Raw genomic sequence first — 14,962 nt, 5'->3', positions numbered from 1 at the left:
TTCCCAGGGCAAGGCTGAGGCGGAGAGGTGATGGGTCTTTTGCTGTGGCTGCTCCCAACCTGTGGAATCAGCTGCCCGTCAATATCAGGAAAGCCTCCTCGCTTGTGGTTTTCAAAACTCTTCCCAAGACGCACTTCTACTCGCTAGCTTTTAACACTCTCTGATTGTTGTGCATCCACTCTTGTTAAATTTTAAATACCCATGTTTATTTAGGGTTTTTAACCAGAATAATTTTAGCTGTGGTGTGTTTTATTTTTTTTTTTATATGTGCCTGTTTATTTTGAACTGCACAGCACTTTGGTTGACAGTGTTGTGTAGAAAGTGCTTTAGAAATAAAATTAGATTGGAATTAGAAACAGTCAGCTATAAAAATATTGCAAGCTTCTTTTTCATATCCTTAAACACGTTTCACTGTAATATCAAGTTTTATCTACTGATCAACACACTGTGAATGACTCATCTTTGCTTATTATATAAAATCTTCTGGCACTGAGCCATAACTGACAACCGTTGCTCAGACAGGACCTGCTTTGATGCATAGACTGCAGTACACACGTTTCACCACAAGAGGTTATTCTTACTTCAGGCACCTTTAAATGGGAGCAAAAACTTGACCAAAAGCCAGTTTCTAAGTAGAAAAAATAATTAAGAAATTCAATTTTGTTGTTTTCTTTTCTCAAGAAATGAAATAAATGAAAATAGATCATTTTTCTGATTCTTTATGCCAATAAACAGAATTATCCTTTGCTGTTTGTTTATTTGATGCTACAATCTGCTCCTTCAGTTAAGTGTCCTCATTAGTGGCATGTATGTCACCTAAGGGCAGACTGCCCATCAAGATTGGCAGAAAGCACAACAGTATGCGTTACATTCAAGTCATAACGCATCAGCACAAACTAATTTGTTGGAAATTCTGCTGAACGATGAGATGCAGAATGGCAGCAAGTGCCTTGGAAAACACGAGCAACTAAAAAAAGTGTGAAGCACCATGGGAAGTGTGAGTGGATGGCGAGAATTGGTGAGAATGACGCAGATGAAAATGGTTGTTTTATAAAAAAGGGATCAGCTGGGAGGTTACAGGTGTCTTGGTCAGATGTTCTCTGTGGGTTCTGATCTTTCTTTTCCACCTCATTTTCAATCAATCAATCAATCAATCAACCAATCAATCAATCAATCAATCAATCAATCAATCAATCAATACTTTATTAATCCCAGAGGGAAATTAGAGTAGGCTGCGCAGTGGTTAGAACTGTTGCCTTGCAGCAAGAAGGTCCTGGGTTTGCTTCCCTGCCTGGGATCTTTCTGCATGGAGTTTGCATGTTCTCCCTGTGCATGCGTGGGTTCTCTCCGGGTACTCCGGCTTCCTCCCACAGTCCAAAAACATGACTGTTGGGTTCATTGGTCTGTCCAAAGTGTCCTCAGGTGTGTGTGTGTGTGTGTGTGTGTGCATGATTGTTTGTCCTGTGTGTCTCTGTGTTGCCCTGCGATGTATTAGCTCTCTGTCCAGGGTGTACCCCGCCTGATTGCCCGTTGACCGCTGGAAATAGGCGCCAGAACACCCCCCCCCCCACCACCACCAACCCCACCCCCGGCAACCCTGCGTGGACAAAGCAGGTTCAGAAAATGGATGGATGGATTGGATGGAAATTCGAGTTTCAGTACACACAATTCAGAGATCAGACATACATGAGCATGACACATGACAAGAATTGGTGACTGTGGTCATTCACAACCCGAGTCGCTCTACCTTAAAAGAGATAAGAGGGTTACATGAGGATTGGTTCAGGTGGAGGGAAAAAAAGAGTCCAGTCTCAGCCCCTGACCTTAAAGAGCAAGTCACCCCTCTAGCAGAGTCTTACTCCTCTTCCACTTCCTGTTTGAAAAATGCCGCAAATGTTGTTGCCTAGCAGACTGAGAGGGTGGAGCCACTAACAAATCCACACACATGCAGGCTCACAACGACATTGTGACATCATAATGTCCCAGCTAACGTCATAGTGTACCTCTTAGCCAATAGCGATAGCAGATTTAAATTCAAATGTTGTGCAGGTTTTTACTTGACAACTACACAACACTGATGGTTAAAATTTAAATATTCTGCTTAAAACTAAGATGCATTAAAGTGCCAAATTATTGACTGCACATGGCTACAGCACGATTAGACACTCGTTTATATAGATTATCAGGAAAAAAACGTTGATTTGGGGGTGACTTGCTCTTTAAAACATTATGATTGTTAAAGTTAAAAGTCAAGTTAAAGTCCCATTAGTTGTCACACACACTGATGTGTGTGCGACATTTGTTCTCCGCATTTGACCCATCCCCTGGGGGAGCGGTGAGCTGCAGACACAGCCGCGCTCAGGAACCATTTGGTGGTTTAACATTATAGAAATTTCGCATTACTCAACACTTATCTGTCAGAAAGACTTTTTTGAGATTAGCAGGAAACACTGAGGCCATTTTGCACCAATCCCAGCCAGCATGGTCCCATATAAAATATAAATGAGGAAACCGTATGGGTCCAAACAGGTTTTGTCCGTGGTTTCCATGGTGGCACAAAGGGGTTTGCCCACAAAAACTTTTAACAGGCTTATGTATGAGCCACACCATCTTAGTCCCTCTGGAAAAACCATGTAGGGCCCATACTGTTGTCCATGTCGGGGCGACGGTGACGCAGGAGTTAAGTGCTCGCCCCGTAATCGGAAGGTTGCAGGTTCGAGCACTGCACAGTCTGTCGCTGTCGTCGTGTTCTTGGGCAAGACACTTAACTCCCATTTCCTGCTGGTGGTGGTCGGAGGGTCTGGTAGCGCCGGTGTACGGCAGACTGGCCTCTGTCGGTGTGCTCCAGGGCAGCTGTGACTACGATGTAGCTCATCACCACCAGGGTGTGAATGGGTGAATGAATGATTGTGATGTAAAGCGCCTTGAGGGGTTTCAGGACTCTAGAAGGCACTACATCAAATACAGGCCATTTCCCATATATACAGTCCATTTGGAGCCCAGCTACTCCTGTGAGTCTTGTAAATATCAAAGAGAATCATCTGACTTCTGGTTAGTCTGAGTGCTGTCCTGCGAAACCAGTTACAGGCAGACTGGTTTCAAGCTGCAGAAGAGACAGAACGAGGCCCGTAGGGCTGTTTGAGCTGAGGTGTGAATAAGTGAAGAGAGGAAGGGAAGTGGGGGGAGACAGCAGGGGAGCGAGGGAGTGCAGATGAAAAGTAGGAGCACAGATTAGGTCGGGGAATGACACGGAGCTTGGAGATGAAAGTCACTAAAGAGAAAAACAAACAATCCTCGGAAGCATTACAAAATAACTTTAAAACTCGGCGTCAAAGTCACTCGCATATCTTCTGAGCACGGATGCATTTGAGATCCGCGGAGTCACCACAGCATGGTACCATATCCGTTATTGGGAAAACTGGGATTCATGTATAGCAAATGAAAATGCCAGTGATGATTAATTGAACACTTGTTGGTTGCAGAGGAAATGAGCTGACCTTAACCAAGCACGTGACATTTAGCAACTGCTGTCAAATGAGTCAAATGAGATGAGTGAGAAGAAGAAAAACGGATCAGGAAATCTATGAAATGAAGGAAGACTGGAACGACAGAAAAGTGTTATAAAAAGAAACGATTTTAGCTTAATCTCTGTTGAAAAAAGTCGAATAGCGGAGCCTGGAAGATGTCCAAAAAAGGAGAACGTATTTGAAGAAATGAAGAGTTTATTATTATTCCAACATCTGCTCATCTTCAGAATGTATTACATTTTAGATTTATGCACACTTTAAAAAGAGAAGTTGGCTATAATTTGCTCTACCAGATGTTTGGCCAGATCTTCAACATTTTAAATACTTTTTCAAACTCTTTCTTTGTCCTGCGACTCAATCACCACAGACTTAACAACTAAATTTAATAATTTTGCTTCTTTCAGGTGATTCAAACGTATTAATATCATAAATATTGCTTTTGCAAAATGTTCTTACACATTGCCTCGGTTGATTAATGCGTTCATCCTCAAACACATTCATAAAAACCCTCAAGATCAAATTCAGAAGTTGGAAATTCCCACTCGTCTTTACACCAGATTATTCCTTCCTTTGCCTTTTTCCCACTCTAATATAAATATTTTAAATCGATAGTCTATCTTCAAGTTCTCTTATTTAGTTTGGCACACACTTTCCTCCTCCTCCTCACTTCTCCTCTTTCTCGCCCCAGTTTACTCGCACCCACTGGTTATATTAATGTCATCCATCCAACCTTCCGTTTTCCGCCCATCCCGTTGTATTAATGTGCTGTCGAAGGAGTGTGATTTCAGCACTAGCTCTTTCTATTAGCCAGCGCTGCATTAGCGCATTACGTCTACGTGCACACCGCCGCCTGTAACTCAGATGGACACATTAACAACATAATGGCGAGCTGCTAGCTGCATTCTAATGCTCCACAGTACACATACACGTATGCACACACTCCTAGAAAGTGTGTTTTAAAATATTCATTCCAGCCCACGTGAGTTAATTACATTGTCAGACTTTGTATGCATGCCTGCACATACTTAAACACACCCGCCACATAAACACACATGGAGAACCATTAGAATTAATATTTCACTGAGTCAGAGTCCAGGTAATTATGTGCATGCTAATGCAGCAGCTGATGAGTCACATAATGAGTTTGGTCAAGAGAAAATACAGGTGAGGAAGAAGCGGCCTCCAGTTCGTCTCGTGGTTCGACAGAGTTGTTGGAAAGAAGCTCAGATGAAAGATTTTTTCATAAAACCGAAAGGAGAAAATGTTCAGGTGTCCAAAGTGTAAATAGTGAGCAAATAGTCTGGCCATGACCCACAGAGCCCAGTTGTGGGGCAGAATCTACAGTTTTCTTTCAAAACGTCTCCCCATCTTCTTCCACAACAAACAACGCGATGTACTCGCCGCTATGGATGTCAGTCAGCAAGCCATACACTCGAATAAGTATATAAGTATAGTATAGTATAGTATAGTATATAGTATATAGTGGAAAATCGATGATTTGTGTGGGTGTCCTTTATTCTAAAGAAAAGTAAATTGTATCAATTGTAAAAAGATGTTTTTCTTTGTTTTTTGTTTTTTTCCATATAGTTTGGTGGTTTTTTTTGTGACTTTTACCATTTTGTTTGTTTTAATGTAGGTTTTGCGTTAGATTTAGTAAACAAGTAAAAATTACTTGTATAAAGGGGTAGGGATATAAAGTTTCCACTTCAGCCTACTCCTTTTCAAACACAGGAAGAAGAGATGATATGTATTTTTTCTGTTTGTGGTATTTAAAAAAAAATTATGTATGTTTTCTTTGTTTGAAATAAACTAAACTAATAAAAGACACAAATACATGACTTTTCAAAATAAAAGACTTAAGTACCTCTTTCTGCTCTTGACTAAAGAAATGCAAAGTCTAAATAAAAAGCCATTTCAAACGATCTGTCGCCATATCTGTAGTTTTTGCATTATTGCATCATCCCGCCCACCAAACCAACAGAGGACTGTGATTGGCAAGACACAAGACTAGTCGAGCCAGGTGACGCTTCTATGCAAAGCAAAATCATTTTGCTTCTGCTAAGGTCTGTCTAGATTTCTAGACTAGAATATTGGCACCTCCCACACCAAATGGAAGAGAAAAAGAGCCGGTTCAATTATCCCTCATGGTTTCTTCTCCAGTGGGCTGCAGGAATAGTTCCTATTGGGAGACATTTCTTAAAAGAGGAAAAAGGCAGGGGGTGAAAAGACAGGAAATGTTCAATGTTTCTGTCTTAACCTTGTTACTCATGAGCTGCAGCTGCTTGTCACCCATGAACATGATGGCCCGTAGCTAAATCGGGTGTTCATGCTTTAATTCATTGTTGTTTTTATTGTTTGAATGCTGTTAAGCATTCAAACTATTGTTTTCCTGTTTCTCTTTATTGTTTGAATGCTGAAAAGCATTCAAACTATTGTTTTCCTGTTTCTCTTTATTCTTCCGTATTCTGCTTCCGTACACTTTTTGAACCTCTTCTTCTCCTTCAAATTTTGAGCTATTTCAACTATTTTATACCAAAACGTTCAGCTCGTTAAGCTCTTTCTGGCTATTACTTTTGGCATTGATATCTTTCAAATTTTTCGAGTTATTAAGCTTTTTCTGCAAAAATTTTCCCATTGAAATGAATGGGATTGGTCAATTTTCAGCAAATTCCTATCACTTTTTTGACCTAAAACTCTACTGGGTTCCTTTTAACTCAGAGACTTCATTCAAAGTTCAACAAACTCACAAGACTTTCCTGTTTAACATATTGAAGAGGCTTTTTGATATCTTTTACGGTTTTTCTAAAATCGCAGGTAGAAGTTGAGGTACGACTTGAAATTTTCAGAAAAAATCACAAAAGTTATAATGGGGAAAGATAGGAGCAGTGACCCTCCCTTGCTCCATTTCTGGCATTGTAGCAAGAGAACCGTAGGTCCGATTGAAATGAAACACACACTGGCTTACAGCTAACAAAAATACCTTCGTTTTGAGCTATAAGTCATGACTGTACTCCAAACATTGTGGTCGTACGGTTCATTTGTTTGAGAAAATTCAAATTTTAAAAAATGTCTCTCCCCACTCTCAACTGAAGATTCCGCACTCTAACTTTTGAACTTCACATCCTCTGTGAACAACTCTTTACTACCCCCACACCTTTTAGACTACCAAAACAAATTATAACTCAAAAAGTAGGAATTTTTGTCAGCTTTTCAGAATGGGTTTCATTTTCTCTGTAAGTGTTACCGTTCTTTCCCTACAAGCCTCAGAAGGAGGAGAGAGCCAGAATCTAGCTCATTGAAACCCATGTTAAAGGAAGAGAGATTTTCTCCTCAGTTCGGCTTCACACAGCTAAAAGTTTCTCGTCATAGCTTGTAGACAATTCATGGTAGGCACATACAAATCGGCACAGATGATCATCAAAGTCTTCTGCCACTCACGCTTTTTGAATTTTTCAAATCGGTGCAGTACTTTTCGAATGGTGATGAGAAGTTTGACAGGTCCAATTTCACTTCTGAAGGACAGATTTTAAGGCTTCTCTCATTAACAGGAGTACAGCTGCAGGCCTCCAACAGCCAGGGGGAAAAGGCGGGAAAACAGTGCTGCTCTCTGATTGGTTGAGAGTGTTCAACCATTTTCTGTCCAATCAGGATCCAGCACCCACACAAATGACACATCAAATCGACCAGTTTGGTCTCAGGAATCTTGTATTCAATTTTAAATGCATTATCTGTTACCATGGCAACACAAGGAACTACATATCACTTTAAACAAGGAATGAATATTAAAAAGCTGAATATTGAGCCAATAACAGACTCCTTTTTTAAAATCTTTTTGAACTATCTGTACTTCAAACTAGAAACAAGTTCAATCTGATTGACCGTCAGAAGGTGGGAAAGTGCCCCGCTCCCACCCGGCCCCCTGATTGGTTGAGAGAGGTCAATCGCCTTCTGGCTAAATGGAATTACACACCCACACATGTGAGACATCAAATCGATCGGCTAGGCCTAAGGAATCCATCCATCCATCCATCCATCCAACCAACATCCATCCAACAATCCATCCATCCAATAAACCATCTAACATCCATCCAATAATCCATCTGTTATTTCATTAATCCAACCATTCATCCATCCCATATCAAATCTAAACATATGTTAATCTATCAGTTTCAGATATCAGCAAATATTTCTAAATTCACACTTCAGCCAATTGTAAAAATGTACCCGTTAAACTATTCTCATTCAAATGCCAGCTGTTTAACATTTCAAATTTCGAGTTTTTATAAATGTTCAAAGATTAAAGTTTTCTGCTGTTTAGCATTTTTTTTATCCATTCTTCACCTATATTCTGAGCTTTATTACACTTGTTGGTGATTTTTGCTTCTAAATCTTTAAATTCATTCAGCTCATTTTGACAGTTTAGCTTAGTTTCAGCTTCACTTCAGCTATGCAGCAGCTTCAGCAATCCGTTTCTGAATTTGGCTTATGCTACTCATTTCACAGTTCAACTAAATATAAAAATTAAACTGTTAAACTAGTCCTACTCAAACAACAAGTGTTTAGATGTTTTTGCTGTCCAGATTTTTAAATAATGTTCAGATTTCAGTTTTCTGCTATTTAGGATTGTTTTGTCCGTTCTTCACTTTTTGTGCTTTATTTACATTTTGGTGCTTTTTGCTTCTAAATCTTTCAAAACATTCAGCTCATTTTAACAGTTTTGCTTAGTTTCAGCTTCAGCAATTAGTTTCTGAATTCAGCATACACTCTCAGAAATAGAGGTACGAGAGAAGGACATTTTTGTACCTATAGGTACATTTTTTTAAAATGTTCCCTTAAAAGTACAATACTGGTCTTTAAAAGTCCAGTATTGTACTTTTAAAGGTTCAATTTGAAATAAAGTACAAATCTGTACCATTTTGACCTGTACTGCAGTGACAGTAGCAGAATGTGGTAATGGGTCAGCATGGGAAAATCGAGATGGGCCTGGTTAATTGTAAAATTCATATGAGATGTGAGTGTGCTCATAAAAGCTACATGTTATAATCAAATCTGTTGGTCCTCTCTGTACATAAATTATCCTATGATGCAATTGTGACAGTGTGAGCGTCCTGTCACAGTGTCCCGATTGATCATGAGCCCTGGCTACTTGGCCAAGTAGATGTCCCTTTGGCTGACTGGTTAGAGAGTATGACTCTCATCCGGGAGTCTGGGGATCGAATCCCCCCCGGGCCCTTGTTTCTCCACCTTGCCACACAAAGAATATCTGTAACCTCCCTTTGTGTAAGTTATGTTAAATTATATTTAAAAAAAAACACACATACACACACAATGGCATGCAGGCACAACCAAATGATGTTAAAAGAAATTGGTCCATTTCCAATTTATTAAGTTCCAGCTATAATTTTTAATGTTTTACATCTTGGTTGTTGCCTTCAAAAATGTGAAATCATTCTACTGTTATGTTTAGCCATTTACTTTTTTGCTTTTACTACATCCTAGAATTGTTCATTAATTGTGAGGTTTTTTTTTTATTTGCAACATCAGGTTAAACCGAGGTTCTTTGGAAGTTAAAATGTCAAGCAGATTTTTATGTTACGGTGACTACATTTTGTAAATTACAAATATAGTTCGCCAAGACAGCATAACGGTTTCTAAACAACTGCGCATTGATACCACAAAGTTGTATTTTCATGTGTCAAGTTCGCAACGCGCATTAATCCCAAAGGCTGAAAACCAGTGCTCCGCCTATCCCCCCCCCACCCCCCCACCCCCACCCCCACCCCACCCCGCACTGACTAGCATTGACGCAGAAAATGACTCTCAGGGGGTTATCAACGGAGGAGCTCCTTAAAAAGTTGATGGAAGAAGGCATTGATGTGTCAGACGACGAGGCGCAAAGATTTAGAGGTAAGTCGGGTGTGATTTTGTGTTTTTATAAAAATTACAACGTGTAATTTTACAGTAGTTAGCAAAAGTCCGAAGAGCTACATTTCACATGGGTGAAAGCTAGCAGTTAGCTAAGTTTTAAACAAAGAAAGGTACAAATGTGGACTATTTAGACTGTTGGTGGAATGTTCAATGTCTGTCTGCCCGCCGTATTCGAGTGTTTTATCAATAAATAGTGACTAACCCTGTACAACAATGTAAAAAAAAATCAATAATTTCTCAAAACATGCTAGTATGTAAATATAGCTATTAACAAAATCGTTTTCTAAGCAAATTTATCACATCCAACTTGTTTCCCGCTCAAAGGGATTTTAAACAATGGAAGGTACACATTTGTACCATCCCACCTACTTAGTGAGATTTTCGAATATGATTAGAGCTGTAAGCTCTGTGCAGGGACACTGCCTGCAAACACCTGTGATGCCAGCTAGCTGCTGATCAGGGATCAATAAACCAAAATCAAGGAGGCAAATTGTGGGCAGCAAAAACAGACAAGATAGTCTAGGGATCTATTCTATCCACAACTCGGATTATTGTTTTGGTTGCAATGAATAATGCCTACAGCCAACAGGCAATCGGCGCAAGGATTTCCCCACAAAATAAAAAAATGTTGTGTACTACAACATTTTATTGATGATTTAAAATTCACTTCAGCAATGTATCCGGCTTGCAACGTGATTAAACAATGTCACAATATCGTTGCAGTCGAGTCAGGTCAGGTCACAATATTACCAGTTAATTTATATTAACAATTAATCAAGATAATTTATTGTGACTTCCTTTTGAGGAATATAGACAGATTCACAATGATAGCTTATTGTTGTTGTTGTTATTATTATTATTATTATTATTATTATTATGTATTGACCATAATGTCACTTTAAAACTAAATTTGAAAATTATTTCATACTGTACTTTATATTTCAGATAACGATGTAGATGGAGAGACGGTAGACTGTGGACTCACTGAGACCATGGTTGCATATCTTTTTGACAAGTCTTTCAAAAAGCAGCTGAAGTTCAGAGACTTCACAAATCGCTACAAGGAAGTCATCATCACTTTACAACCGGTCGACCCATTTGAAGGTACCGCTGAAGGTCCAGTGTCCCAAGCAAACCAGAGGTAGGTTGTGATAAATGTCTAAATTTGCATATGTATTTAAGTGCTTGTAAAATGGCTAGTTAATGCTGTTTTCCTACTGTATTGCAGTTCTATACCTTCTTGCCGTAGACTGCCTGCAGTTATTTCCATTCCAAAATTCCCACAAGATGTCCAGAGTCGCTTGGATCTCAAAGAACCAGTCCAGAAAGAACAGAAGTACCGAAACAAAATAATTGGGACTCTTTATGAAATGCTGTCACAGTACACAATGTAAGGGTTCCTTTCCGAATAATTATATTAATTTCTTAATATTAATATTGCTGTTGTACGAGAGGCAGAGAACAAATGGTTAGCCCATCTGCCTCTCAATCTGGAGACCAGCGTTTGAGTGTGGTGTGACACACGGTTCTAGTGAACTGGCAATAGTGGTAAAACCATACATCCTGTGTCTCCAGACCTTATCTGGACTATGATATCCAAAGTGTTTATTTTCAAATTTGCTCAAGAGTAAATTTAATAATTCAGGACTGCATTCAATTAATGAAGTTTGGGAGAGGTGTGGCTGTTTGCCCACGCCCATTTAAAAAAAATTAAAATCAACTTTAGCTACATTGATTTGACATTGGTCTCCAACATACTATTTATGGTAATAACAATATGATTAGAAGAATTGAAGAACAGAAAAGCCCCCAGGAAAGGATAAGAGTAATCAGTGTATTGTGGGTTGTTTTTCTTATGTTTGAAACAGGTACCCAACCCACTCAGACTACATCCAGGTCATCAAAGCCCTGATTGTGAAGTATCCTTTCTTAAGAGATGTACACGGAAATGGTTATGTGAGTACCTCTCCTTTTTTGCTTCTTTTATAGATTATATTAATATAAGGTAAGCATAATTAACTTCTTATATACATTTGAAACAACTAGGACACCTGGCATAGCCAACTCAAGAGAAAGTTCAAAGCAGGACGGGCTCCCCTAATCAGCAACGAAGAAGTGAACCGGGTTAAAGAAAAGTTTGGACGCACGCAGAAACATCGGACCACAGAGGAATCCAGCAGCTCCTGTCTGAAGAGACTGAAGCCCTCTCTCGTAAGTCCTCACACCCTGAGCCTTTAAGAGCTAAGGTAACATATGTAGTCTTAATATGTTCTCTGTAAAGCTAAAAGTAAACATTAATTGAAAGAAACATTTTAACATTAACATAGAAAAAGGAACTTCACAGTTGATTTAACAAAAGTCAGCTCAACTTGCAATTCCTATTCAACATTTTTGCATTTTTTTTCAAAGCATTTGGTGTTCAAATTACCACATTTGGAGTAACATTAACTTATCAGATTTTACTTATGATAATACTGATATCTGCTTTGACAAAGGATTCGTGCTTTGTGGGGGAAGATGCAGCCTCCGTTGATGCTCATATCAAGGTACTAAATGATCAGCACAAGAAGCTACATCCTGACACAGCACTGGTGAAAGACCGCATGACAAAAACCTTTGCATGGAGACGTCGAGAGGTAGCTGAAGGAATGTGTACTGTGGACCTATTAAAGAGATATCCATTCCTGGGGACACCCACAGGGGTAAGGATTGTTAAGATGATTGGGGAATAAGCTAATGATTTTTTGTCTCTAAATCTGATTATTATTTTCTGTACTAACAGATTAATCAATCTTTTTTTATCTTTAGAATGTTTGTTCAAGGGTTAAAGCACTTTACATTTATCTCCAGTCTGTGTCTTTAACCCTCCCACTGTCTTTATGGGTGACCCCATGAGGAAAGTTGGCCATTGAGCAGGATTGATGGTTTATCCCTTGAGGTCCATGTGACAGGGGTGAGGTGGTGCTCACTCCTCACCCCTGTCACATGGACCTAAGGGATAAACCATCAATCCTGCTCAATGATCAACTTTCCTCGTGGGGTCACACCCATTAGGACAGTGGGAGGGTTAAACATGTCAAAAGTTTAAATCCTCAATGTAAAATGTAATTCTTTTGTCTATTCTGCTGTTTTCATTTCCAGTTGTGTGATGAGGTTGATTTAATGCATCCTTGCCAAGACAACATCTGTCGCCGCTTTAGCGAAAACTTCACAGCTGTTCTTCAAAATGTTCTTCAAATGACCAAGGATTTGCCACTGAAGAAGGTCTACATGGAGGCAAGAGTGAATGCACTGGCTGAAGACATTACAGGTGCTAATTTGACCTCATACAAATAGTAAATTTTGTGACAATTCATTTGCTGTCTCTTCCAGAGATAATTGATGTACCATAGTGCCATGTCAAGAGCATGTTAATGGGAATTTGCATGCTATCAGAATCTAATGAAGTGCATTTGCATCTGTATGACCTAGGAATTGACTTCAAGGGGGCACTTCTCCTCTTGCCATCCATCTTCAAGGAGAAGATAGAAGATTTCATCATCCTTGGAGAGGTAAATGCATGATGCCATGCATAGCCTTTGGCCACGTTTCATTCTCGGTGTTTTGTTGGCATGGAGCTGAATTCAGCTGCGATTCAGCATCACAGCTAAGCTAATGTAGGGGAAACACTGCTGTTAATCCACAGTGCTGCTGTGCTCTTGGGTTTTGTCTGGTGTTTACACCGACCGACCGCTCGCCCGCCCACCTGCCTACCTACTTTTATTGTCCCCTTAGGGAAATTCTTCTTCACAGGCACTGTCACTGTCAGGGGTGATTGCTTTTGCCCCTGAATATTATGTCAAACTTTAGCAGGTTATCAAACACTACCACAACAGTCATTGGTCAAGAAGTTTGTTTGGAGTAGGGGCCATGTTTACAGGTTATCAGAATAGACAGTTTTGTTTTGCAGCAAAAAAAGAATGTAATTTGAGGAATCTGTTGAAAATCCACTTGGCACATATTGCTCAAACATACTGTATACTAATGTTTTTCTTCCTCTTCTGCAGAATACTCCCACGAGTCCATACCCAACCATTCGAATGAAGGATAAGAATTGGACAGCTGCCCTCTCAAGACAGTGTCGCGGTGTTGTGACAGTTGAAGGAGTGGATGTTTGCTCGTGCCGCTCGCTGGATGAGGCCTACATCTCAGCATTCTCCAGCTTCTTCGTGTTCAACATGACCTACCCTGCATACTTCAAGAAAACACTTGTCTTTCTTCAGAACTGCATTGTCAACATAGGAGACCAGGGAGACAAACCCCTTCCAGTAAGTGTCACCAGGGTACTTAACCAACTCTATTAAAAATGCCCCCACTCTACAAATGTTCAAAATGTTCAAAAAGGGCATTTACTCTGAGGAAGTTGATTACACATGTTGGGTTAGTACACGCACATGAGGCTCATTTCAGCATCACTTGTGGAATAAATGACTGCCAGGCAGCTTTTTGCAAGTATCACTCTTTTCGACGCCATGTGTATCGCAAACACAAACCCTCTGTTTTGAATAGCCTTGAGGTAGTTAAAGATGGATTTGAAAACCATGCACACAAAGAGGTTGAAGACACACACACACACAGTTCGGACGAGACACACACAGTTCAGCAGCCCACACCACCTAGTATGGACAGTTTGCTTGATAATTTAGGAGATCATTTATTTAGCTTTATTCTCAAATGTACTGAAAAAAATAACCTTCCACACACTGTTCAGCAAGACATCGTTGATGATCTTAGTTTTCTGTTATGTTTTTTTAAAGAAAACTACGACTCGTTTATTCGTTATCATTTGGAAAAACGTGGTTTCCGCCTCAGTGATTGTCCAGAACTTGAGCAGGTTTTGTCTACTTCAGATTTTTTCCAGAAAGCATGTGATTCAATTCGTTCACCATTTATGATAAAAGAACACTGCAAATCAAAAATGAACATGACAGAACCTATCAGTTACACAGTAAGAGACCATTCTGGTGTGAAAATTGGTAGTTATTCGTATGTTCCAATCCCACAGGTATTAAACAAATACTGTCAGGTGGAGGATGTGTGGGAACAAATTGTTCTGGATAACCACAGAAATCAAGATGATGATGATGTTATGACTGATTACAAAGATGGCATGTATTTTAAAGACCACTCATTTTTCAAAGACCATCCTCAAGCTCTAAGACTTCATTTTTATGAAGATGAATTTGAAATTGTGAACCCACTTGGTGCAAAACGAAATAAATACAAAATCTGTGCATTTTATTATACTATAGGAAACGTAAGTGGAAAACATCGCTCAAAGTTAAATCACATTCATTTAGCCTTACTGGTTCGCCATTCACATTTAAAAGAGTGTGGGCTTGAAACTATACTTCAGCCCTTGATAACTGACTTGAAGATGCTGTCCACAGAGGGTTTCACTATCTGTGTCAATGAAGTAGAGCACACAGTTCATGCTGCTCTTGCTACCATTTCATGCGACAACCTTT

At 39.6% G+C, this 14,962-nt stretch overlaps 2 protein-coding genes across 6 annotated transcripts in view; both read left to right on the top strand.

Moving 5' to 3' along the window:
- grm8a (glutamate receptor, metabotropic 8a) overlaps positions 1 to 14,962 on the top strand; it is a 409,634-nt gene that overhangs the window by 102,837 nt on the left and 291,835 nt on the right. The window lies entirely within an intron of this gene.
- Positions 9,316 to 13,798, top strand: LOC129166748 (sterile alpha motif domain-containing protein 3). The gene is made up of 9 exons (XM_070549015.1): positions 9,316 to 9,434; positions 10,401 to 10,596; positions 10,684 to 10,845; positions 11,324 to 11,411; positions 11,502 to 11,666; positions 11,951 to 12,157; positions 12,597 to 12,765; positions 12,927 to 13,006; positions 13,502 to 13,798. The coding sequence occupies exons 1-9, from the start codon at positions 9,341 to 9,343 to the stop codon at positions 13,796 to 13,798; spliced, it is 1,458 nt and encodes a 485-aa protein (XP_070405116.1). The 5' UTR covers positions 9,316 to 9,340.

The sequence above is a fragment of the Nothobranchius furzeri genome, chromosome 1 (assembly GCF_043380555.1).
Source record: "Nothobranchius furzeri strain GRZ-AD chromosome 1, NfurGRZ-RIMD1, whole genome shotgun sequence".
In the NCBI taxonomy this organism is placed as follows: domain Eukaryota; kingdom Metazoa; phylum Chordata; class Actinopteri; order Cyprinodontiformes; family Nothobranchiidae; genus Nothobranchius; species Nothobranchius furzeri.
The sequence above is the reverse complement of the archived record's forward strand: the minus strand, read 5'-3'. Positions and strand labels throughout refer to the sequence as shown.

What these genes read in the sequence shown, in the direction of transcription:
- LOC129166748 (XM_070549015.1), top strand. Translation starts at nt 9,341, where the DNA reads ATGACTCTCAGGGGGTTATCAACGGAGGAGCTCCTTAAAAAGTTGATG. An exon ending in ATGTACACGGAAATGGTTAT is followed by an intron (nt 11,412 to 11,501) that starts GTGAGTACCTCT and finishes TGAAACAACTAG; the next exon opens with GACACCTGGCATAGCCAACT. An exon ending in TCCTGGGGACACCCACAGGG is followed by an intron (nt 12,158 to 12,596) that starts GTAAGGATTGTT and finishes TTTCATTTCCAG; the next exon opens with TTGTGTGATGAGGTTGATTT.